This window comes from Stigmatopora nigra, chromosome 6 (genome assembly GCF_051989575.1).
Source record: "Stigmatopora nigra isolate UIUO_SnigA chromosome 6, RoL_Snig_1.1, whole genome shotgun sequence".
In the NCBI taxonomy this organism is placed as follows: Eukaryota; Metazoa; Chordata; class Actinopteri; order Syngnathiformes; family Syngnathidae; genus Stigmatopora; species Stigmatopora nigra.
The window spans coordinates 5,067,372-5,090,754 of record NC_135513.1 but is presented as its reverse complement, the minus strand read 5'-3'; the positions used below and the strand labels follow the sequence as shown (position 1 = coordinate 5,090,754).

Genomic DNA, 23,383 nt, shown 5'->3' with positions numbered 1-23,383 from the left:
TTTTTAAAGTCAATGTGGCCCCTGGGCCGAAAAGTTTGCCTACCCCTAGTCTAGTGCAAGGGTGTCTAACTCAATCTGATCTCATGTGGGCCATACCAGTTTATCTTTGGCCCAAAATGTTAGTAACTTACCATAGATGGACTCACCATGGATAGTAATGCATTTTGACGAGGAGGGGTGAATGAACGAACAATGATTAGCACCACCAAGTCAAAATGAATAGGAAGTCTAGTGCCGTCAATGGCACTGAAAGATGCCAATCTACATCTAGTTTAAGTGAATTGGATGTCTATCACTGTCAATGGTGGGTAGTGTGTTAATTTTCACTTTGTTGTAATTTATGGGTAGATACAGGTCAATGTACATTTTGGATCATTTTCTATAGATTTACTTTCTGAGGAGTTTGGGGGTATTTCCAGTTTGCGTCCTGTTGGTTTTAGGCCATTTTAAGTTACATTTTTAACACGCTGGCCTCCAGTCACGACGCCGTCTTTAATGCAAGGGACGGAAGAATGAATGTTACAGCGGATAGGAAATTGAGCAAAGTGACATACTGCGCGCATTCGATCACTCACTGAATTTAAGTTTTGCAGTGTTCATGTTGAAAAGAAATGAAAAGATGTTGTTCTGTATTTGCAATGTTAATGAGCTACGTGGGGCCTGTCAGGCAAAACAACACAACGGATCTGATCCAACCCTATACAAACAATTTCGTCTAATTACTATAAACAGCATAAATATAGAATTATTCATGAAATGTCAGGTTCAAGAGAAACTAACACGTCCAAGTCCTAAGAGATAATTAAAAAAAAAAAGTCCAACAATCTGGACTAAGGATCAGTCAACAGGAGGCCAACTGGAAAGACGGTTCAAATGGCAATTTACAATATTAGCTGACAGGAGCAACAACCTTTTTGGAAACATTTATGTACTGGAATATCTCTGGTGACTTTGATTTGTATTAAGTAGAAGTTTAAGAGAGAGAGAAATCAAAGTCACCAGAGATATTCCAGTAAATGTTTCCAAAAAGGTTGTTGACCCATGTTTCCTGTCAGCAAATATTGCATTTTGCCATTTGAACCGTCTTTCCAGTTAGCCTCCTGTTGACTGATCCTTAGTCCAGATTGTTGGACTTTTATTTTTTTATTATCTCTTAGGACTTGGACGTGTTAGTTTCTCTTGAACCTGACATTTCATGTATAATTCTATATTTATGCTGTTTATAGTACTTGGACGAAATTGTTTGTATAGGGTTGGATCAGATCCGCTGTGTTGTTTTGCCTGACAGGCCCCACGTAGCTCATTAACATTGCAAATACAGAACAACATCTTTTCATTTCTTTTCAACATGAACACTGCAAAACTTAAATTCAGTGAGTGATCGAATGCGCGCAGTATGTCACTTTGCTCAATTTCCTATCCGCTGTAACATTCATTCTTCCGTCCCTTGCATTAAAGACGGCGTCGTGACTGGAGGCCAGCGTGTTAAAAATGTAACTTAAAATGGCCTAAAACCAACAGGACGCAAACTGGAAATACCCCCAAACTCCTCAGAAAGTAAATCTATAGAAAATGATCCAAAATGTACATTGACCTGTATCTACCCATAAATTACAACAAAGTGAAAATTAACACACTACCCACCATTGACAGTGATAGACATCCAATTCACTTAAACTAGATGTAGATTGGCATCTTTCAGTGCCATTGACGGCACTAGACTTCCTATTCATTTTGACTTGGTGGTGCTAATCATTGTTCGTTCATTCACCCCTCCTCGTCAAAATGCATTACTATCCATGGTGAGTCCATCTATGGTAAGTTACTAACATTTTGGGCCAAAGATAAACTGGTATGGCCCACATGAGATCAGATTGAGTTAGACACCCTTGCACTAGACTAGGGGTAGGCAAACTTTTCGGCCCAGGGGCCACATTGACTTTAAAAATTTGACAGATGGGCCGGGTCAGCACAAGATACGATACATATAAAAAAGTGCATCCGTTAACAGTACATGTGAAACATAAACAGAAAAAAAGGATTGAAGTATTAACATACTCATCACTAGAGAGTAGTAGAAAGTACAAAGTAAAGTAAAAAGGAATGTATTAAGAAACATTAAAATGTAATTCAAAAAAAGATAGAGGGGCTGTAAAACACAAAAAAACAAATAAGTGGACAGAGCAACTGCTAAATACTTTACTTGTTCTTCAACTACTGCCAGGTTTCAATATTTGTACCCACTTTTAGTATATATCTGATCAATAACTTGAAATTTGTGTCTAAAATCTATATTTATCATTTATGACAGGTCTAACCTGTGGTGATTCAATAATATGACGCAACAGTGCCCTTTGATATGTATTGAGTCGAATTAGGAAAACATTACAAGGTCAACTGACAGTATATAAGAGAAGGTCCTGGCCACAAATTGTACACGGGACAACGAAGCAAGAAGAAGCACTCAGCTGCTGGTTTGCGCTTACATCTTATGATCTCATATTCCTAACGCAGACTAGTAACAAACAACGGCCTTTTTTTAACCGTTCTATTTCAGAGGGTATACGTATCTCAGTCTTCATTTGAATTCTTCACCAAAATGCTGGCTGTGTCTTTAGTTTTGTGTGCCATTGTGGCACTGGCTACTGCTGATCGTGAGTATCCATGCGTCTGTGATCAGTGAATCGACAGGATCTGTTCCACGCTCATCCACTCTTCTCGGCTTCTCTAGATCATAACGTGACTCACGTATTGGACGCAGCAAGCTGTCCACCTGGCTGGAGCACATTAAAAGACCGTTGTTACTTCTTTGATAATAACGCCAAGAGCTGGGTGCAGGCTGAGGTCAATGATGTTTTTTTAATGGCTTGTCAACTCATTGGAAAGGGATGCTTTGGATGTTTTGGAGACATTTCTCTGCTTGTACCCGCTACAGGCAGCTTGCCAGGCGCTTGGAGGGAATCTTGCATCTATACGCAGCGATGAGGAAAACACCTACGTTAAAACCCTGGCTAAAAATGCAGCTGCCTGGGTTGGAGGCACCGATTGCCAAACTGTAAGACATCGTAGGATACTAGTTGTATGGAATATGTACAGTTGATGTTGGACGTAAGACACATGAACAAGTCGATCATTGGTTTTACAGGCTGGAGCCTGGTTCTGGATGGATGGTACGCAAATGTTGCATACCTACTGGTGTCCACTCAAACCAGACAATCAGCTGGCAGAGTGCTGTCTACAGATTAATACTGGTGGTAAGGCTCATTGATGGTCTGAGTTTTGATGAGCGACTTCATTTCATTGAGATAGTCTTATACATTTTTCCTGAGTACATCTGATTTAAGAAAACTGAATCCTAAATTTTGATTCTTTGTTTTGTGCCCACAGTGAACAAATGCTGGGATGACGTGCCCTGTAGCCATACCCTTCCATACGTTTGTACAAGACATATTTAGGGGTCTAGTAGCATATAGAGCCTGCCTGCTGGCCTTTTTTGCTGCTTCGAGTGGACAACATCATCTGAAGAAAACACAAATGACGGTGCCTAGGTGAAGTGACGGGATGGAGCTGATACAAATGTTTTTGTTGAGCATGATTAAAAAATATCTATAAAAACTAAAGTGCATCTCTGTCTGAGTCTGTTTTCAATCCATTTGTCCTTAGTACAAGTTCCAGACAGAAAATGACACAACACATGCAAATTGTGTATAGAGGTGCTTTAAGGGGTTTGTTAGGAATAGATTTATATTTTTTGCACTGTAGACATGCAAAGTGCAAGGGAAATATGTTGATGGTTAGAGATAGACAAGTGCTAAATGATTAAAAATATGTATATATATTCAACCCCTGTTCCCAAATTCTTGATTCAGCCCAGATTAAAAAGAAATGTGTATTTCTTTATTTAAAAAAATCCAGTTACTAGATTACATTAAAGTCACTTGCCCTATAAAGGGTTAAACGATTTTCTAAAGCTGTCTACTTTAGGGACCACTGTCTCTGAAAGAGTTGAATTGTTGTCACAAAGCTCTTAGAGTAAGACGGTTGTCAAGCATATCGCATATCTATCAATAACCACTGCCATTTCTTTTTAAATTAAATCACCTACCACTCTTTATTGGAAAAAAAGCTGTTATGATTTGCTGGGGTTTTGGTGGATGGGTGTGTTTGTTGACGTTGTGTGTCCTTTTAGCGAGATTGTGTGTTTCACCTGCTTTGTCTCTCTTGGCTGTCCTTCCCTTGTGTGACCCAGGTGTTTGTTATTGTCATCAATCACTGTCTGTGTGTTTAAACCCCGTGTTTGTGTAGGTCCATGTGCGAATATTATTTTTTGGGTTACCCGTTTTTCTCGCATATAAGCCATATTTGTAACTAAAAAAATGGTGACTGAATCAAGGGTATGGTTTATGTGCGCACAATATTTGCTATAATCGTTTTCACCAGTAAATGTCGATAAAGTGATTTTTTTTATTTGTTGTTAATTTTCTGTTTTGCAGTAAATAAAACAACCGTTACTGGATGAATTAATTCCTTATGATATTGACCCTATTCATCCCCCTAAAAAGTTATACCATTACTCTCATACCTTTTGAAGTGGTCGTCTTAACAAAAGGTGTGAGAACCAATGCGCTAATGATGTGACGCACCCAAGAATTAATGAATGTCTAGCTGTTGAAGGTTAACTAAATGAGAGGTGGTGTTGTTCACAAATCTTATGTTGGACACGGGACACCAGAACAAAACCAAGTCCGCATTTGCAGCTTTATATTGACAATTTTGTGTCTCTTCACGTTGAGATGTTTAAGATTGATCGAATCTTTTATATTACACTTTTAAACAGATTTTCTTTCTGTCTTCAAACATCTGAATTCATCACCAAAATGCTGTGTGTATCTTTACTTTTTTTTGCTGTTGTGACTCCGACTACAGGTCAAGGTAAGTACCTGTGTGCATAAGATGGCTCCATCCAATGGTATCAATGAGGTAGGCCTGTGACCACTCAAAATATCCAATCTGTCCACTAGTCAACCCTTTTCATAGATTTGCAGCAGACTGTCCACCGGCCTGGACAAAATATAACAAGCAGTGTTTCTACTATGATGGAACGCTCAAGACCTGGGTCGAGGCTCAGGTCATTATTTTTTTTGTGTATGTGGTTTGTCAGATCGCTGACTGACCTGCACATATTTGATGTTCCTCTGGATCTTCCAACTCTAGGCCCGTTGCCAAGTCTTTGGAGGCAACCTTGCCTCAGTACACAATGAAGAAGAATACGCCTTTATTCAGACGTTGACTCAGACACCAACGTGGCTTGGAGGAACAGATTGCCAAAGGGTAAATTCATTGTTAATCAACTATTTTATTTTTATGCTCAAACATTATGGTTATCACTTATTCCAGACAGGAGCCTGGTTCTGGATTGATGGTACCCCACTGATGTTTAGATTCTGGTGTATTCTACAACCAGATAATGATCTCTCACAGTGCTGTCTACAGATGAATACTGGTGGTAAATTACACATTCACAATTGACCACTTAGATATGGACAAAACATCACTGGTTAAATCTTGCTTTATTGCTTTGCTTATTATTATTATTATCATTATTATTATTAATGTAACATATCAAAGAGTTGGAAGTCAAATCTAACATTCAGATGCATTATTGTCTGCATATCAAGCTGAGGCTATTAGATTTAATCATAGCAGACCATGAAATAACAAACATTATTTACCCGACTGTTTGTTTACAGTAAACAAATGCTGGGATGACATGACTTGTAGCACTATGCTTCCATTTGTGTGTGCAAGACCTCTTTAGAAAAGGTATGTAAAGCCAACCATATTTTTGTTGTCATCCAAATTATGTTTCAATGACAAAAGAAAATATTTTTCAATTTCAAAAGAATATAGGATCAAGGCAGTCTGGACAAATAGAAGGAGAACCTTCCTTTGTAAAAGCTGCTGTGAAGAGAAATGTTTTGTTTTCATTTGATTTTACATCAAGTTTATATATATATATATACACATAAAAACTTCATATATTTGTGTATATATATATATTTGTGTATATATATATTTGTATATATATATATATATATATATATATATATATATATATATATATATATATATATATATATATATTTTTTTTTTTTTTAACTAACATTACACTTAAGTTGTTTTTTGTGAAAGTCAGTCAAATGTGACCATGTTAGCAATTTACTTAACAATGAAGACTTCCAAGCATCCTTTTCTAATGACTGTCCATTTCTTTTTTTTAAGTTTATCCTTACACTACAATTTGTGTGTGGAAGGCCTCGTTAGGGGGTTTCAAAAAATGTAGATAATGCCTGGCTACACCATCTTCATAGAACATGAATAACACTGGAGATTGAACTGACAACAGAGGATATTGTCTGTTTAAATGTCAAGCACATTATTACAATAATTAAAAAAAGACAACCGTCTAAGATCACATTGGATTTGATGACAAACAAACTTGAATAATTGATGTTTTTCAGAAGTTTAAATAGAGATAACCACACAAAAACAATGGTGATGAAACAATATTCCAACTTTATTGGTCATAACAATATGGTGGCAGATGCCTTAAAGAAGGCTTTGATGTCTTGTGTAGAGATTTACTTATCCCCGTCCACAACTGTTCCCTTCTCAGACACATAAATGCCATCTAAGAACTTTCTGATATCCTTATTTTTTACTGTGGTGGCTTGCTGGATAAGAGCAGCTAAAATAAAAAGAAAGTTTTGATTAAAATAGCAAGGGAGCACCAATGAAACTGATGAAGAAAATACTGGTCTGAGCAACTTAGTATATGAAGCTAAATACTGAGATGATCCCCCAAGCAGGTCTATATCTATCAAATATTCCAAAAACTGATGTCAGAGACACTTGAGATTAAAAGTGTAAAATATTTTTGAAACAGATCACCATGCATTTGCAGGATTACATGAGAACAGTATAAAAAATATACATTTTTTTTCTACTTCACTGAAACAGCGACCTGTCAAAAATCAACACTAAACACGCCGCAGCCTGATTGATGAAACCTCGCATAGAAATCTACCAGTGTTGCCCAACAGAATAAGTATTGTTACATACCGGAATTTGACACCAGCTCAATATCGTTACCCTCCAGGATCAGCTCGTCTTTCTGGGCTGCCGAGACGGTGCACATCACACCTGCAAAACATAGGTCCACGCTGCTGTTATACCGCTTGGCTTAGAACAGCTTTATTGCAAAGAACTCCATCAGTTTTGTTCAAAATAAAAAGGGAAATTTGGGTTTCTTATCATCATTGGTAATGAGCAAATCAGATAAACAATACGAAAGGAAGCGGGCACAATGTTGTTAGTGTGTCGAATGGTTCTCACCTGCCCTCATTCTGACACGACGAATGTACTTCTCGCCCAAGAAATTCCTGATCTCCACCAGAGCGCCATTCTCTTGCATGACCACGTTGATGGGGAAATGGGCATAAACAGATCGCATTTTATAACGGAAGCCCTAAAGCGAAACAAGAGAGGGAAAAAGCTCAATCACGGCACCAATGGGCAGTTATCAGCATTACTTGGAAGAAGAACCTATAAAATTATCTTACCAAAGTGACTCCCTTGATCATGTTTTGGACATGGCTGCAAATGGTGCGGACTGTTGCCAGCTCCTTTCGGTTACCCCACCATTTATCGACACGCAGCTGAAACAAGCAGGGTATTAAGAAAAGTCAAGATGATTGAATTGAAAGAACTGATATGCTGATTACTCAGAGCGTTAAATGATGATAGAACCACTTTAAAAAAATGAATATGAACACGTGCTGAAATTGCAGACTTTGAAAAATAATGTCTTGGTCTTCCATACCTTCCTATTTTTCTTGCCCAGAAGACGGAGCTCCACGTTGATGTGATTGAACTCCCGAACGAGTTTGCCACGGGGACCCTTGACAGACACTGTCCGCCCCTTCAGCTTGATCTCGACTAACAAAAGCACCCCAAAAAAAGTTAGCACAATACATCAACAAGAACAACAACAGTTTGCTTACCTTTATCGGGGATGGCCACCGATTGGCTGCTGAGAATGGTCTTCATTCTGTCATTTCAGATACAAAAGTGATCTACATTAATCCATGTGGGAGTTTTTTTTAAGTTTTAAACTCTGTTACAGACTGCATAAACTAACTAAAACATTTAACACGCCAAAGGGTTTTGGGCTAGTTGGCAACGAAAAACAATAACAGCAAGTCACACATCAATTAAGCTAGCTTTAATGCTAACGCCACAGACAAGCAGATAGAATGGCTACTTAGTATCTCCAATACAATTTAATTTTTATTTTGTATGATCAATTCATGTGTTACGTATCGCTTGCATCAATGTTTAAAACGACAGCGGGTCAAATTGCTACAGCGTACGGCATATTGGGCCTAAAGATCCAAGCCCATTCACGTCTATCACCCAATAAATTTCACTTGAGGCGTGGAGTTGACCCAAAATAATGATTTTTAAACATAGTCACATTTATGAATGTATTGACACGTTGAGTCAGAATGATAGTTATTGAGAAATTAACCCAGATGAATTTAGATTAAGTCACACCATTAACATTTTCAACCAGCCTCACCTCGCTGTTAGCAGGAAAGGACGGAGGAAAAACGTCACCGCATTGTGTTGCGTACGGAACTGACGTCGGCAGACATTACTAATCAAATGATTTAAAAGCAACGTCCTAACAAAACGTTTAAAATTGCTGATTTAAAATACAAAAACGCCCTTTTTTGTACTTCTTTCATATATTTTGGGAAAAAAAGATACGAGTTGATGGTGTTGCATTGTGATGTACTGTTGAATCGAACTCAACATGAGTAATTTCTGTTACCTTAATAAAATTGACTTCGGGAAGTCAGTTTGGATTGAAATAATATTAAAGTGACTGACTAAGGTTGAATTTTCATTTTAAAAAATGCAAAAAATCTATGACAGTTATGACAAAAACTATTGCTTTGAAAAATGAATTTGTAGCTAGTCTAAAGCAACGCAATTAAGTATAATGTTATGATTAGCGAATTTAACTGATGCAACATGGCTGGCAAATGATAAAGGCAGTCATGATTTGATTCCCTGCAGAACTTTTGCATCCGCTCTACATATACATGATGTGCCGTCTATGAACTCGACGAGTAGTCTTCAAAGTTTCCCTATTCCCACTCCGGCGCTGTGACTTAAACGCAACACCAGACATAAACAGTCGCTCCTTGATCTGTGTTGTTCGCTCTTCTGAAAAATTGTTGGCTAATGTCATGGCGTTATTGAAGCAAAGCTGCTGCGTAGCTGTCCGTTTCTCCACAAACCGCATCTGGTTGGGAGCGCCCAATATTTCGCCAGTCAGTATTTCATTCGATCAATCTGCTTAATGAATTCGCCTTTCAAAACATCACTTGTGACAGGGATCGTTCCATTTAGTTAGTGTACATATGCCATTTCACTTATGACTTTCGTAACAGGGGCCGAGTTTATTAATAAGTAACCCGTTAGTGGCGGATATATTTGAAATCGCAAATCGCGTGAAATGATGAGCTGTCATTCCTGTCATCAACAGGTCTACACAAGTGGTATTTCATCTGCGACGAAGTCTTCTCCCAAAACGACTGAAAGGAACGAAAAGTCGCTGATCGATAATGACGGTCCCACACTACAAGACTTCATTTCTGGAGACCTGTCCGAAAAAAGCAACTGGACAGAGTATAGAGGCGACTTGAAGAGACAGAAGGGCGAGAGGTGTGTTTCAAATAATAAAGAATGCATCAAAGCATATTTTCATCCAGGGATGGCAAACACGTGGCTCTTGAGCCGCATGCGGCTCTTTGCTTCTTATATTTTGTATAGTTTGGGTTGCTATTTTCCTTGTTTTGTCTTTCTTTTATTTTGATTTCCTCTTAAAACACTCACATTTCAGCAGGACCCATTAAAAATAAATATTAAATGATATATAATGTGGTGAATAATATGGTTTCAATTGTGTGTGTGCCTGTGTCTGTCTGTTTTGTCATTGTGGCTCTTTGTGTCTAAATTGTTCGCCACCCCCTGTTATTAAGGCCTATTAATGCTTATCGACGAGAAAATAAATAAATACAATTATACCAAAGCAAAATCCCTTTTTTTGTAGGCTTCGGTTGCCTCCTTGGCTCAAGACGGAAATTCCTATTGGGAAAAACTACAACAGACTGAAGAACTCTCTGAGGGACCTCAACCTTCACACTGTGAGCTACACAAAGTATATAAAAAAAGGAAATTGGCATCAATGCGCAGGAAGAAAAAAAAATGGACCCACTACACGAAGTTGTCAAGAATTTGTATAAGTTTGGTGTTTTCCATCAGGTATGTGAAGAAGCCAGATGTCCTAACGTTGGTGAATGTTGGGGAGGAGGAGAATATTCTACAGCCACAGCCACCATCATGGTCAGTCCGTAATATGCAATTTAGACAGCACACAATGGATGAAAAGAATTTCTAGCCGTTGGCGTGAAGCAACAGGACGTGCATTGTGGTTTCTAATGTTGTTTTGATGTATATCTCCACATGGCTAGCTTATGGGGGACACGTGCACCCGTGGATGCCGCTTTTGTTCTGTCAAGACTGCTCGTCTCCCACCGCCTCTGGACCCCCAAGAGCCCTACAACACTGCAAAAGCTATTGTGGCATGGGGCCTGGACTATGTGGTGCTCACCTCTGTGGACAGAGATGGTACGATGGGAAAGGGCAAGGAAATGTCACCAGGGAGATTGTAGCATTTGGGGGTTACCATATCTCACAGCAGTCTCATGTTATTGACAGATATTGCCGATGGAGGGGCGGAGCATTTCGCCAAGACAGTTTCTCACCTGAAGGAAAGGTAAAGATCAAGAATATACAAAAAAAAAAAATAGAAAAAAGGCACCCTGGAGTATAAGTGGCATTTTTGAAGGGCATTTTCAAAAATGTATGTTCCTTTAAAGTAACAATAGTAAAATGAAGAACATGCTAAAGAAGAACTGGTTTTGTTATCGGGTAAAGTCAGCTTAATTAGCTGCGGGCTAATCTTCTGTTTCTTAACTGAGGTTTCTTTGCTATGCAAGGTAGTATAAAGATGTCCTTTTTTGCTGTGCCAATGTTGCCTCATATAAAATACAATCATTTTCCTTTCAAAAAAAGTGCCAAAACTCTGAAAATGAATCCAAATGATTCGTTCTGAACAGGTCGGTTCCAAACGAGACAATTGTTAGAAAGCATCTATGCTGTTACCTTTTATTTAGAAACCCTCAGATCCTGGTTGAATGTCTGACACCTGATTTCCGGGGCGACCTCGCAGCAGTCGAGAAGATCGCCCTTTCAGGTCTGGATGTCTATGCACACAACGTGGAGACGGTCCGTGAGCTTCAGAGGTAAATAATACAGAGACCTACTGATTCTGCCAGTATAACCAGGGAAAACAACTGACCAACTGACCACATAACGTCAAAATGCTTGCTTAAGATGATTTTAAAACACCCCCTTCTCAATTCCAGGCATGTCCGAGACCCCAGAGCCAACTTTGACCAATCTCTGAGTGTTCTGAAACACGCAAAAAAGACCAATCCTACTTTACTTACCAAGACATCTATCATGCTGGGATTGGGAGAGACTGACCAACAAATACAAAATACACTGAATGGTAAATGCACTGAAAATGTGCAATGTTTTGTATGATATGACAGGATTTGATGTCTTAGCATGGTTTTTATTCTCCAGAGCTGCGCAAAGCTGAAGTGGATTGCCTGACACTGGGACAGTACATGCAACCCACTAAACGACACTTAAAGGTATGTGCGGTACAGAGCAATTTTAAATAATTTTGGTCCTTAAATTAACTCATTTGTTTTTGGGCTTAGGTGGATGAATATGTAACCCCGGAAAAGTTTGCATATTGGGAGAAAGTTGGGAATGACATGGGCTTTGTGTACACTGCCAGTGGGCCGCTGGTTCGGTCTTCCTACAAAGCAGGTGAGTAGTGAGGCTGTGGAATGCAAGAAGGCTCAATTCTGATTTTATTTGTTTTATTAGTATTTTATTTTATTTTAGAATTCAAAAAAAATATCAGATTTTTTTAAATTTTAATTTTTAAATTTCTTACTATTTTAATAACTGATTTTGCCCTAAAAATAAATAATTCATTTAATTTCTATAATTTATATAAATATTTGTATTTATTTATTGCCCATCACCAAATACAGGTGCAGGTATGGGGCCCACAAAATGAGGGCTGCAATTTTGAGATCCCTGTCCTGTATGAATGCACTAAAAAAATATTTAATGAAATGAAAAATCCCAATTACTGCTGATGAAGTTAATCACTTGTCTCCACCCTTGACAGGAGAGTTCTTCTTGAAGAATTTGCTTAAGAAGAAAAAAGCAGAAGCTGTCATAGTGGAATGAATAGCAAGCAACAAACCTTTGCTACACTCTGTAGTAAACACAAATATATCGAGTGGCACAATCCACCGCTTCGAGCTGTAGCATAACACACCACAAACACATTATAAGAAAAGTATGCACACCAGAGTGAACTTTAAAGAAAAGGGGGGTGCAGGTATAACGGAACATCCATGATGGATGATTTTTAACAGATAATTAAAGGTGAAGGCCAGCAGCTACCTTGGATAACTACCCAAAGGCCAATTGTCCACCCACAGAAAATAAAGCTGGATTCTTTGAAGCACTGGGAGCTCTAATTAAGGATGGACTGAAATGAAACCTCTCACTCCAAACTGAGAATGAAAACAAGGCCTAAAACACTGAAATATTACCATTATATGATTTTTTAAAAATGATTTGCAAGGATTATTTTGTGTTCTTGCTTCTTTGCTGCTTCTTAAGTTTTATGTTGGCACATTTGAATCAATGAAAACTACAATGAAGTGAAATAAGGAAGAGGAGTTTTCCCCCTGAGATCTAAAATCTTGTCAAACTTGTTTTATATAATTAGATCGGTAGAATCCAGAATCGGCAACCAGTACAAAACAAATTCCAGACGGGTTCTGATTCATCCATTTTCTTTTATTCACAAAAGTATGTCATAGACTATTTGATGTATCCCTACTTCTAATTTTATTTAAAAAGTCTTGATATTTCATGCTTGCCAGGGTTGTTTTATTAAGTTGTTTTGGAATACGCATTATTTAAAGAAACCTAATGTTGCACTGAATTTCTGGTATTAATTGTACAAAAGTCTTAAGTACTTTTATAATACCTTTTAAATCCTATTATGTCATGAAAATCGGTATATCGGTGACCAAACTTGCCATTCAAGTGTACAGTGGCAAGTTTGAGTAGTCTAGATATACTGATCCCTTATCTTTTTAATAAAGACTTGAAAGAGAGAAGTAAATCAGTATAACAAGTATCATACATACAAGTTTTTGGTTTTATTGCATTTGCCCTTTATATACAATGGACACGTACAGCATTATGATTTTTAAAAAATATATATAAAATTGTACCAAAAAAAAACAGTTGGAATGAGACTGTAAAAAAAGTGAACTGTCCACCTAAAATTGCTTGATTAACGTAGTAGTGAATTTACATTGTGTGTAGAAAAGTTTAACATAATCATGAATCAAAATTGGCGACTAGATTGAACTTGTCAACCCACTACAGCAGAGCCTTATCTCATGGCTTGTATGACTCGCTATAGATTTTAAGGCAGAATTTGCAAAAGTAACTTGTTGGCTGATATTGGACAGCCAATAATATGTCAAAAGGTTGAAGGAGGAATGTATTGGGTGGCAGGTTTAAACATCGGCTTTCTTGACAGGAGGCTCATTGGCATTGATGGGAGGACATACAGTAGCAGGAGTGTAAGGAATTCGTGCTTCTGCCACTTTCTTACCGATAGTTTCAATCTGACAAGAACAAAATAGACGTTAATAAGATTAAGACGAAGTTATAGTCATCCAGAATTAGGACATATTTTTAGTTCTATTTTGCAACTTCACAAGAAAGCTGAACATTCCAAACATTTTATCAGTAGGGTTTATTCAAATAGGATTTCCATTATGTTTAAGCATGACGTGTCCGGCGTGTTTCTCACCTGAAAACCGATGGTCTGGAGGTGTGTGTGGAGGTGGTCCAGTACTCTGCGACCATCAAATATAAAGGCTGGCTTGAGCATCTTTTTGTAAATCCGTTCATAATCAAGTTCCTATGGAGACATTAAACAAGTGTTTAATATATTTTCTCTTAAATTAGAGGAAGTTTGAAAATTTTAAATATGACTGATGACCTTAAACATGTCCCACTCAGTACAGATAACTAATGCGTGTGCACTCTTGCAAGCCTCGTAAGGGTCTGTAGTCACCGTCACCAGCTCTGAAACTGAGATAACACATTAAAGTTACTTTTCCTGCTTACTGATCAGTCAACACAATTCTAATAATAATACATTTCATTTGAAACTAACAATTGGAAGAGATAATCTAATGTGCAGGACAATATGGTCAACAAAATGTCTCAAATTCACCTCTTTCAGGGTTGTCCTCAGAGATATGGGGCTGAGAAAGATCCAGAATAATTTGCTGTTTAAGAACTTTTGGGTCATAGATGAATAGTTTAGCCCCTTCATCCATCAGATATTTGGAGATGTAAATACTGGAAGACTCTCTGGAGATACAAACAACATAAAAGAATTTAAAGTAGGGTAATAGCCCTGACCTTGTATCACACCCACGTCATGATTGACATATGTAGTACTAATAATTCAATGAAGACAGACCTTGTGTCACCAGTGTCTTTTTTGAAAGAGAATCCCAGGAGTGCAATTTTTTTGCCCGTCACGGTGTTGAAGAGGCAGTCAATAATTCTACAGGCAAACCGACGTCTTTGGTACTCATTCATATCTATCACCTGAAAAGCGGAAAAGACAAACAAATGACCTCCAGGAAATATGAAAAGTACACAATTAGTATCTTGGCTATCCTCACCTGCTGCCAATAGGATGCCACCTCAGGCAGGTTTAAGGCTTCACACAAATATACCAGATTGAGCACATCCTTCTGGAAACAGCTTCCACCGAAACCTGGAAGAGAGTTTTAAAGAAGGAAGGAATTAATCATACATGAATTTTCACTTTGCCCCCTTGTCCATGTGGTTATTAGCAGGAAACTGGCTCAACCTTATATCATGACACTGAGGTAAACATTAGACATTTTGAGTTCACGTCATTTTATTGTCTTACCTTTAACCTGTTACTTTCCACTACACACTGTTGTTCTTACAGGACTATAGAAGCACAATATGGAGAAATTTGCCTCATGCAAATACGCGATAAGAATCATTTTATTAAGATTTGAGTTGAGTAAAATTTAGCTTAGATTAGATGTGACAATTTTTTTAACAACTGAATAAAATAGTATACCAAATTTTTCGGACTAGAAGTTAAAGCTAAAGAATGCACAATGAAAGAAAAAAAATCTATTTGCACAGTTATACAATTTTATATGTTTAAGTAATAGGAAAATAGCAAACAACAGTCAAAATGAGTAGCTGTTAATATAAGATATTAACAGCTATTTGGATAACTACAGCCTAAAAACACAGCAAAACAAGATTAGTGTAAAAAAATAAAAAGACAAATCGCAGGCCCAGCCAAATTAGGATAAAAAGTTTGATTTATAGTCCGGAAAATACGGTTCTTAGTTTTCTTAACCTGCTTAGGCTGGTTTTGTTCTCTGAAAGACATTACTGCTGTCGCTTTTTTTTTAACCAAGGGTAACACTTATGTGCTTGGTACAAAATAATTTCCAGTTTTCCTCCAACAAACCAATCAGTTGAACGTGCTATGTGAGAACAGAAAAAAATGTCTTCCGATCATCAGCCAGATTTGCCGTCATTCATGTCAAATAACTGGTTCAACCCGTTCAATAAAGCTGAAACATCATCGTAAGAAATTGTCTATGCTGAAGCAATTGTTGCATTAAATGGTGCATAATGACAACATGGTCTTCAGCCATACATTTGAATTGTAAGATTCCACATAAATTGTTCAGGCGTCGCTTCTTACCCACGCTGGCTTGGAGGAAGCTGCTTCCTATTCTTTGGTCCATGCCAACAGCCTTGGCGACCTCCCCCACGTCAGCCCCGGTAGCCTCGCACAGTGCGCTGATACTATTGATGCTGCTGATGCGTTGTGCCAGGAATGCATTTGCTGCCTGTTTGTAAAGCACATTTTCATATGGTTAAGCCAAAAAGCAAATATTCTCTAGTTCTTCAAGTGGAATTATCCCTACACGCACCAGTTTGGACAGCTCAGATGACCATGTGTTAGTGGTGATAATTCTAGCCTTGGGAACCCAGTGTTCGTATACGGCACATAACGCCTGTATTGCCCTTTGACCTTCTGGCGTCACATCTCCACCAATCAAGACGCGGTCAGGCTCCTTCAAATTCTTTACCGCTGTTCCCTCGGCAAGAAACTCGGGATTGGACAACACCTGAGGTAAAAAGTTATCGTAAGAGCATGTTTTTTAAGACGTTAAAGCCACTTTGAATAAAGAAACCAATATAAGGCACCTGTAGGTTGAGGTTAGGCTTGGTGTTGGCGTCGAAGATCCGGCGAATGCTCTCAGCGGCTCGCACCGGCACAGTGCTTTTCTCGGTGACTATCTTGTAACCATCAGACACTTCCACAATTCTCCGAGCACACGATTCAATGTACTTGAGGTCGGCGGCACGGCCCTTTCCCATGCCGTAGGTCTTGGTGGGGGTGTTTACCTAAATTGGCATTCTTTTCAGTTCGGAATCCAAGTGGGGAGTTTAAGGAATTGTGCATGTTCACGTGGGTGTGACTGGAAAAACTCACAGAGATAAAAACAAGGTCAGCGTCCCTGATGGCTGAGTCAATGTCTGTGGAGAAAAATAAGTTCCTCCCTCTGCATGATTCAACTACCTCTTTCAGGTCAGGCTATGTGGAGAGAAACAAGAGTTTTGGTTAAAGGCGCTTCCCAAGGCTACCCACGTCACAATGATGTAATTGTAATGACACATCTGGAAGTGTTTATCCCCTTGGTGTTGAAATACTCTGGTCACCAATGGTTGCATGTTTACTATTGCTCAACCAATGCCCCCCACCCACACTCTAAAATTCAGTCCAGCTCAACTTTTCTGACTACACCCAGTTACCAAGACGAGCTGAAACTTAATGGCTTGGCAATAAAGGAAGTTTGGTGTGAGGGCACACCTTCTACCAAGGAAACGTACGTGTGCTAACTATCTTTCTAGCTGATCATAAAACATACCTCAACAATCTAGTTATTTAGAAGCAAAGTCACAAACCTACATTTTATTGCCCTTAACCCCATGTCAATTATTCATGACAGTCCAAAAGTGGGGGAGCTCAGAGAGTTAAACTAAAATCTAAAGAAAAACCTGAAACAATACCTCATATATAGGAAGCGTATCCGAGTTCCAGGCATTGATTCGTGTCTCGTTGATATCGACAACAGTCACTGTGATTTCTGGACACATTTGGGCAATCACGCTGCATGTTGGGCCTCCCACGTAGCCGGCACCGATGCAACAGATCCTTTTTATTTGAAACATCTGTATATGCAGGTAAAACAAAACAGCTTAAAGATCAAGTATTGGGTTGCTTTCTCCTAAATGTCAACTCCTGGTTTTAACAACAAATAGTCATCTGAAAAGTAGCAGGTACTGGAATTCAGATGTTTGATTTTTCCACAGTAACTGGATTAAAATGAAATTAAAACAGAACTAAATGCGACTAGGTCCCACCATGAGTGCCATTCGAACCGTGATAGCCAGGTTGAGAGAGAGAGAGATATAAAGACTCATTCATTCCACCTCATCAGAGTTACGCACAAGTACACAGACTTACATTGAGGGATTCCTTGGAATCCTTAGCTACAAGCCTCCCGTGCACACCAACAGATTAGCAACACTTGACTTGGACCGGTTCTCTCTTATTCACCACACTTCAAGTAAATATTAAACTGTAAATAAGTGCGTTCTCACCTTTGCCAACACGACAACCAAACTTCAAGATGTTCTTCAGCTTCTTCTTTTTTAAATGTGTCGGAATCGCGTTGACACGAGAACAGCTACTGATCTCAACAACTTAAATGAATAGAATAAAAAAAAAGCTAGGAGAATGTAGACTAATTTCAATAAGACCCAAGACGTGAATTACCTTCAGCAGGTTCCCTCAAATGGACCGCTTCAATTTTTCCAGATGAGAAGCGGCTCTGTCAGTGATGAGTCGTTCTACTTGACGTAAACGTGACGCACATAAGCTTCCGGTTCTTGGAATTTCACTTTAAAAGTATGATAATTTCCAAATTAAAGGCGCATTAAAAATGGACAACGGATAACGAAAGATATCTTTTTATTAAATAGTTAGAATATCAAATTATAAATAACAACAAAACCAAGTAAAACAAACAAAACCAGCATTTTTTTTCAGTTTGTGGGAACACAACATTTAATTCCTGTAAATGTTCACTCATTTACAGTAAAAACCCACCTGTAAAGGTTTAAAACTTTAAATTGTGTTCAGGGCCACACTATCCAAAAATAAGATAATAATAATAATGATAATAAAAAATAAAACATGACAAGATTGCGCAGCTAAAAAATTAAAAGAATTATATATGAAATATGAAAAACAACTATAAATCCAACTAATTCACTAATATACACAAGTCACAAACAGCAAAATATAATTTATACAAATGTTATTGTAATCAGTACATGTAATCTCTTACTCTCCATTCTGTATTGACATAAAAATTGTCCACAAAATGTATCATCCATTTACCAGAATACATTAATTCCAAGTGAGTTCCATGAAATTAAGCCGGTTTAAATATATGGACAATCTACATCATATTTCAAATGTTATTTTCGAAACTGAATGGTTTTATTAGGAGGACTCCAAGGTGGCGGTGGACTTTTTCTCAGTATCACTTGTAATCGCTTTTCTTCCCTCTGTCGTTTTTGTTGAAGTTCTTTCTTTTCCTGTTTTCAAACAGAATTTTAATCATTGTTTTGTCTTTCTGCAATACAGTAAGTCATGGCAAATATTGATATTGTAAGGGTAAGAAACAAAAAACCACATACCAGCCACTGCTCATACATTTCTAAAGCCATTTTATCTTTTTCCTCTTGAATATATTGATATTCCTCTGATTTATTCTTGTTCTCCTGGCGTTCTGTAAAGATTTTTTTTTGGAAGGTATCTGTCTTTTTTTCACACCTTGAAAAATGATCACACGATTGATTGTTGAAAATGCAATTAAAATAAACACGATGTTGTAAAAAAGCTTCATGCAATGATATTTCTTTGTAGACCTCACCAGTTAGAAAAGGCTGATTTGCAACCTCTTCTTCTTTCTTCCTCCTCTGCTTGTTTCTTCATTGCAAGTTTCTTCTCCGTTTCTTTTTGCTGTCGATATTTTTCTCTGAGGGTATTGTCACGACTAATCTTCCATTGTTCAAATGTCTGCCATGACATTCATAAGAATTACATTATAATTTTGACATTTTTTTTCCCATTGTATCCTTTCAAAGCGGCAAAAGTACCTGTTCGGCTTCTTTCTTTTTTTTCTCTATTTCTTCCAAAGCCATTTGCTCTTTCTGTATTCTACACTTGGCTTCTTTTGTTTTTGCTCTGAATACTTCACCTTTTTTTTCTTTCCAAGCCAAATAAGAAGCGGCGGCATCGTTCCTTTTTTCTTCTTCTTCTTTTATCTGTTTGGTTTGGGGCGACAATAAAGTCAGCTATGTGTATTAAATGAAAACATGTTCAGCAATTTTCTTTTACCATAGTCTGGTGGAGATGATCCACTGCTGAGAGGTTCATATCTTCTCAGCTGCTCACCTTTTTGCTTTGGTCTTGTAGAATCTTCTCTTTGTTTGAGCTCTCCGATAATTTTTCCTTTTTCTTTTTGAGCCATTCCTTGGAACAATAAAATAGAGTTGATTTCAGATGTTTTCATCTTGAAGTTAACTGTACAGTTAGTAGCTTTTCTTAAAAAAGACAAGACGTCATTGTCATACAAACCTGGTAAACTGAGGCCCTGATGGAATCAGCGTCTTGGAGTGGACAATCTTGAGAAATTTTACAATCTAGAATTTTGAGGGTTCCCAGATACCTTGATTCCACCTTCTTGTATTGCAGAGTGTTTGGTCTCATGGACTTGGAACTGGATGCTCTGAATGATAGAAAACCAAAATAAATGATATAAGCACAACATTAAAACTCAAAATAATATGTTGGATGAAATTGCTGACCTGATATCAGATTTGGTTAGAATTTGCGTGACTTCACCAATAGAAATTGTCTCATGTCTGTTCAAAACAGGTGCTTCCAGTGATGCAGAGCCTGGCTTTTGTTGTTCTTTGGAGTCATCTAAAGTGATACCGTCTTCAAAAAAATGTTGAAAAAGAAAACAAAATGACTTGTTTTAGTGTTGTAGTATTTTACTGAATAGAATTGATAAAAACATGATTTCTTACCTGCAGCACTCAATTCAGCATTGTGCTCATCTGTCAACTATCAAACAAAACATGGATTTTTACAACTGTGAGTCGGACATTCTGAACCCCACTTTCTACTGTGCTACAATAAATGTTAATAAATTTAAAAAAACAAACTTAAAAGCTGACCTAATTCAGGGTTAGGGTTAGGGTAATACATTTGAATTCAGCTTCAACAAATCAACATCTGATAGGAACATACACTTGTTGTTCAACCATATTATTCTTTATGTGGTTTTCAGTGTACTCCGACATACAATAAGTTTCAAAATGTTTTGTAAAAGGGAGGTTTTTAGCTCAGATAGTAAAATTAAGATTGAGGATAGACAATAATTGGAAAAAAAAATACATACATTGAGACTGCAGTGTTCTTCTGAAATCCTCTCAGGAAATGATGCATCAGTAATATTCCACGAATTGGCTGCGAGGAGAACTGATGGAGATGTTTCAATATTCTCTGTCACAGGGAGATTTAGTCCAATAGTCCTTTGCCTTGGTTTGGGTTTGGGAGTCTCCTTCTCAGTACCTGTATAACAACACATGTAACAGAACTAATAAGCACAAGTCTATTTGAGAGTTGAGTATTCTGTCTCATTTTGTAAACTGACCAGGCGTCGTTGTACATTTAAGGTCATCATCCGATAAAGTCTGGACGGTTTCTTTTTCATGTGTGTCTATCCTGGTGTCATCTTTTGTTTCAAGCCGAATGGGCTCTGGAGATGTACTGCTATGAAAAGGCAAAGGCAAGTCCAAGGGAACATCATCTGACTGGTATGACAGCGATATACTTGAGTGGGCTTTTGAGGGCAATTTCGTTTCATGGTTTTTATGTTGTACATCATCTTCACTGGACAACTGATCATTTTTGGTGATTTCTTGTTTACTCTGGGCTGCAATCGCATCTCCTTGTTCAGATGTTCTTTTTGGGGATTTCAAGAAGGAAAGTCTCTCTTTTGTCCCTGTTTTGTTGTCATCTTCAGCAAGGTCGAAATCATAGAATGCACTTTTCTTGCTGGCTTTGAATGCATCAGACCTGTTTTTTCTTGATTTGAGGAGGTTGTCCAAAAAATCTGTGGCACACAGAAAATAATATTTATTTCACTTTTATTTCCATTATATAGAAGAGTAGTCAAGAACTGTTAAGAGACAGTTTGATAAACACTGTAAAACAATACAACTTGTAATCATACCACTTTACATCAATTAAGATTGAATTGGATTGGATTGGATTGGATAACTTTATTCATCCCGTAATCGGGAAATTTCTTTGTTGCAATAGGAAGAGGGTGAGGATGCAGGAATAGGAAAGGCATTATACACAAATGGGTACTTAATAGTAAGTTAATAAATAAATACATGAATAAATATATAAATAGGTAACTGTGTTGGTGAGATATATATATACATACACATACATATATATAGAAGCACATCTACACTGTATCCGAATTCAGGAGGTCCTAACCCACAGCCTTTTTTAAGTTAAAGAGCCTGACAGCTGATGGGAGAATAATATAACTAATAGATGGGAGATGCCATCTTTCTTATAGATAATAAAAAACATATCTTAACGCCTTAATTCCATCTAGTCAAGCCTTACCGTCACCATCTTCATCCAAATCTTCTGAATACAAAAGTGATGTGGTTCGTCGAGCTCTGACAGAAAGAGCAGATTCCAATTCATCCTGCAAATAAACAAAAAGGCAGGCTACAATATTTTTTTCGATGCGATGTCATCAATAAAAAATAGTAGTCGTTACCTGAAACGACGTTCTTTTTGTTGTTTTGGGACTTTGCGAATAAGCAAGAATATTGAACGGATCACTCGTCATGTTTGGAACTAAAGATAGGTTTTCAGATTTAGCATGCTAGCTACTTGAACAAAGAGTCAGAGAGCAGGCAAACCACGATAACCACTCTGCGTTGGTCATTTATTCGAACATTAGATATTTGTTTCAATTAAATTTAACGTGGTGTTGTATTTCCCTAAAAACAAGAGTGAGGGTGCGATTTGTTGACGGTAACCTAGGGATACGCGAATTAAAAACAAACAAAGAAAGCCGACTTCCTGATTCTAGTGCGCACGCGCGCGTTTCCCAGTTTTAATCTTCAGAGTATTTGTACAGCAAAAAAAATGATAAATTGGCTTTTAAATTTAGGTCATTTGCTTGCTGTACACAAAATGGGCGAAAGCACGTGCGCCCGTGTTTAATGACGACGGAATGATTTAAAAATGACATTTTAACACGCTGTTAACATTTGCTTCGTTAACGATTGTATTCGCGAATGACGTCAATATGATGACGTGTTTGAAAAGTAGCGTCTATTACAGGGGTGGGCAAAGCGGTCCTCGCGGGCCGATGTGGGTGCAGGTTTTTGTTGCAAAGACCCTTTGACCAATGACATTTCAGCAGAAAACAAGAAGCACCTGACTGCAATCCACTGATTGCACTTGTTGGACATCAGATTGGATAAAGTGGATCCAAAATTCCATTCAGTTGATCTTAATTGGCATGTCAATACAGATGAATGTATATTGTTGCACTCTTCTGAGCAATTAATTGTTGTTTACTTACCTGGAGTTCAATGCTTACCCAACTAATAATTGTTAGTTGTTTTCAATTTTGTGCTGTTGTAGACATCATGTCCTTCAAATAATGATATTATTAAGTACAATTTGCATACAACTCTTATCTTGAGTGGATTCTTTTTTTGTCTAACAAGACACATATTCCAAAGATGTATGAGTTAAATAATTGAAACTTCTACATAACATCTAAGGCTTTATGTCCAAATAGAG

General features: G+C 37.7%; 6 protein-coding genes across 10 annotated transcripts; 3 read left to right on the top strand and 3 right to left on the bottom strand.

The window, feature by feature from the left end:
• Positions 1-2,401: 2,401 nt before the first annotated feature.
• LOC144197802 (type-2 ice-structuring protein-like) lies at positions 2,402-3,620 on the top strand. The gene is made up of 6 exons (XM_077718449.1): positions 2,402-2,474; positions 2,558-2,654; positions 2,732-2,844; positions 2,936-3,055; positions 3,146-3,254; positions 3,388-3,620. The coding sequence occupies exons 2-6, from the start codon at positions 2,600-2,602 to the stop codon at positions 3,453-3,455; spliced, it is 465 nt and encodes a 154-aa protein (XP_077574575.1). The 5' UTR covers positions 2,402-2,474; positions 2,558-2,599; the 3' UTR covers positions 3,456-3,620.
• Positions 3,621-4,718: 1,098 nt separating this feature from the next.
• LOC144197803 (type-2 ice-structuring protein-like) lies at positions 4,719-6,025 on the top strand. The gene is made up of 6 exons (XM_077718450.1): positions 4,719-4,932; positions 5,022-5,128; positions 5,215-5,331; positions 5,398-5,506; positions 5,751-5,823; positions 5,904-6,025. Exons 1-5 carry the CDS (start codon positions 4,794-4,796, stop codon positions 5,816-5,818), a joined length of 540 nt encoding a protein of 179 aa, XP_077574576.1. The 5' UTR covers positions 4,719-4,793; the 3' UTR covers positions 5,819-5,823; positions 5,904-6,025.
• Positions 6,026-6,556: 531 nt separating this feature from the next.
• Positions 6,557-8,726, bottom strand: rpl9 (ribosomal protein L9). 2 transcript variants are annotated; one of them, XM_077718447.1, is made up of 7 exons: positions 8,642-8,726; positions 8,064-8,110; positions 7,883-7,998; positions 7,623-7,718; positions 7,396-7,528; positions 7,123-7,203; positions 6,557-6,748 (listed from the first exon to the last, which is right to left on the bottom strand). In XM_077718447.1, exons 2-7 carry the CDS (start codon positions 8,107-8,109, stop codon positions 6,642-6,644), a joined length of 579 nt encoding a protein of 192 aa, XP_077574573.1. In that variant the 5' UTR covers position 8,110; positions 8,642-8,726; the 3' UTR covers positions 6,557-6,641. The 2 variants fall into 2 exon arrangements, with proteins under 2 accessions (XP_077574573.1, XP_077574574.1); XM_077718448.1 differs by lacking the exon at positions 8,642-8,726 and adding an exon at positions 8,537-8,617.
• A 512-nt stretch (positions 8,727-9,238) lies between these two features.
• On the top strand, positions 9,239-13,420 carry lias (lipoic acid synthetase). The gene is made up of 11 exons (XM_077718445.1): positions 9,239-9,401; positions 9,617-9,795; positions 10,184-10,277; positions 10,396-10,476; positions 10,605-10,761; positions 10,852-10,909; positions 11,310-11,438; positions 11,562-11,707; positions 11,785-11,855; positions 11,925-12,036; positions 12,407-13,420. Exons 1-11 carry the CDS (start codon positions 9,318-9,320, stop codon positions 12,466-12,468), a joined length of 1,173 nt encoding a protein of 390 aa, XP_077574571.1. The 5' UTR covers positions 9,239-9,317; the 3' UTR covers positions 12,469-13,420.
• Positions 13,421-13,438: 18 nt separating this feature from the next.
• On the bottom strand, positions 13,439-18,360 carry ugdh (UDP-glucose 6-dehydrogenase). Of its 2 annotated transcripts, XM_077718443.1 has the most exons (13): positions 18,236-18,360; positions 18,061-18,162; positions 17,467-17,628; positions 16,889-16,990; positions 16,600-16,800; positions 16,323-16,520; positions 16,091-16,238; positions 15,012-15,106; positions 14,804-14,934; positions 14,552-14,691; positions 14,315-14,406; positions 14,123-14,233; positions 13,439-13,934 (listed from the first exon to the last, which is right to left on the bottom strand). In XM_077718443.1, exons 3-13 carry the CDS (start codon positions 17,626-17,628, stop codon positions 13,824-13,826), a joined length of 1,491 nt encoding a protein of 496 aa, XP_077574569.1. In that variant the 5' UTR covers positions 18,061-18,162; positions 18,236-18,360; the 3' UTR covers positions 13,439-13,823. The 2 variants fall into 2 exon arrangements, with proteins under 2 accessions (XP_077574569.1, XP_077574570.1); XM_077718444.1 differs by lacking the exon at positions 18,061-18,162 and having other exon boundaries at positions 18,236-18,338.
• Positions 18,361-18,413: 53 nt separating this feature from the next.
• On the bottom strand, positions 18,414-22,899 carry map9 (microtubule-associated protein 9). 3 transcript variants are annotated; one of them, XM_077719026.1, is made up of 12 exons: positions 22,344-22,897; positions 22,184-22,268; positions 21,192-21,653; positions 20,937-21,109; positions 20,563-20,599; positions 20,338-20,470; positions 20,108-20,258; positions 19,925-20,002; positions 19,627-19,794; positions 19,401-19,546; positions 19,165-19,300; positions 18,414-19,062 (listed from the first exon to the last, which is right to left on the bottom strand). In XM_077719026.1, the coding sequence occupies exons 1-12, from the start codon at positions 22,413-22,415 to the stop codon at positions 18,943-18,945; spliced, it is 1,761 nt and encodes a 586-aa protein (XP_077575152.1). In that variant the 5' UTR covers positions 22,416-22,897; the 3' UTR covers positions 18,414-18,942. The 3 variants fall into 3 exon arrangements, 2 of the variants coding, with proteins under 2 accessions (XP_077575152.1, XP_077575153.1); XR_013326665.1 differs by having other exon boundaries at positions 19,046-19,062; positions 19,165-19,256; positions 22,344-22,899; XM_077719027.1 differs by lacking the exon at positions 18,414-19,062 and having other exon boundaries at positions 19,164-19,256; positions 22,344-22,899.
• Positions 22,900-23,383: the final 484 nt, after the last annotated feature.

Coding starts and splice junctions, on each gene's coding strand:
- LOC144197803 (XM_077718450.1), top strand. CDS start 4,794: ATGTTTAAGATTGATCGAATCTTTTATATTACACTTTTAAACAGATTT. Junction 5,129..5,214: donor AGACCTGGGTCGAGGCTCAG/GTCATTATTTTT, acceptor TTCCAACTCTAG/GCCCGTTGCCAAGTCTTTGG. Junction 5,507..5,750: donor TCTACAGATGAATACTGGTG/GTAAATTACACA, acceptor GTTTGTTTACAG/TAAACAAATGCTGGGATGAC.
- map9 (XM_077719026.1), bottom strand. CDS start 22,415: ATGACGAGTGATCCGTTCAATATTCTTGCTTATTCGCAAAGTCCCAAA. Junction 20,471..20,562: donor TGCTGAATTGAGTGCTGCAG/GTAAGAAATCAT, acceptor ATTTTTTTGAAG/ACGGTATCACTTTAGATGAC. Junction 19,063..19,164: donor AAATGTATGAGCAGTGGCTG/GTATGTGGTTTT, acceptor GTTTGAAAACAG/GAAAAGAAAGAACTTCAACA.
- LOC144197802 (XM_077718449.1), top strand. CDS start 2,600: ATGCTGGCTGTGTCTTTAGTTTTGTGTGCCATTGTGGCACTGGCTACT. Junction 3,056..3,145: donor GAGGCACCGATTGCCAAACT/GTAAGACATCGT, acceptor TTGGTTTTACAG/GCTGGAGCCTGGTTCTGGAT. Junction 3,255..3,387: donor TCTACAGATTAATACTGGTG/GTAAGGCTCATT, acceptor TTGTGCCCACAG/TGAACAAATGCTGGGATGAC.
- lias (XM_077718445.1), top strand. CDS start 9,318: ATGGCGTTATTGAAGCAAAGCTGCTGCGTAGCTGTCCGTTTCTCCACA. Junction 10,477..10,604: donor CAGCCACAGCCACCATCATG/GTCAGTCCGTAA, acceptor CCACATGGCTAG/CTTATGGGGGACACGTGCAC. Junction 11,856..11,924: donor CCACTAAACGACACTTAAAG/GTATGTGCGGTA, acceptor TTTTGGGCTTAG/GTGGATGAATATGTAACCCC.
- ugdh (XM_077718443.1), bottom strand. CDS start 17,628: ATGTTTCAAATAAAAAGGATCTGTTGCATCGGTGCCGGCTACGTGGGA. Junction 16,239..16,322: donor CATCTGAGCTGTCCAAACTG/GTGCGTGTAGGG, acceptor CTTTACAAACAG/GCAGCAAATGCATTCCTGGC. Junction 14,407..14,551: donor TGAGGACAACCCTGAAAGAG/GTGAATTTGAGA, acceptor GTGTTATCTCAG/TTTCAGAGCTGGTGACGGTG.
- rpl9 (XM_077718447.1), bottom strand. CDS start 8,109: ATGAAGACCATTCTCAGCAGCCAATCGGTGGCCATCCCCGATAAAG. Junction 7,719..7,882: donor TGGGCAAGAAAAATAGGAAG/GTATGGAAGACC, acceptor TGCTTGTTTCAG/CTGCGTGTCGATAAATGGTG. Junction 7,529..7,622: donor TGATCAAGGGAGTCACTTTG/GTAAGATAATTT, acceptor GTTTCGCTTTAG/GGCTTCCGTTATAAAATGCG.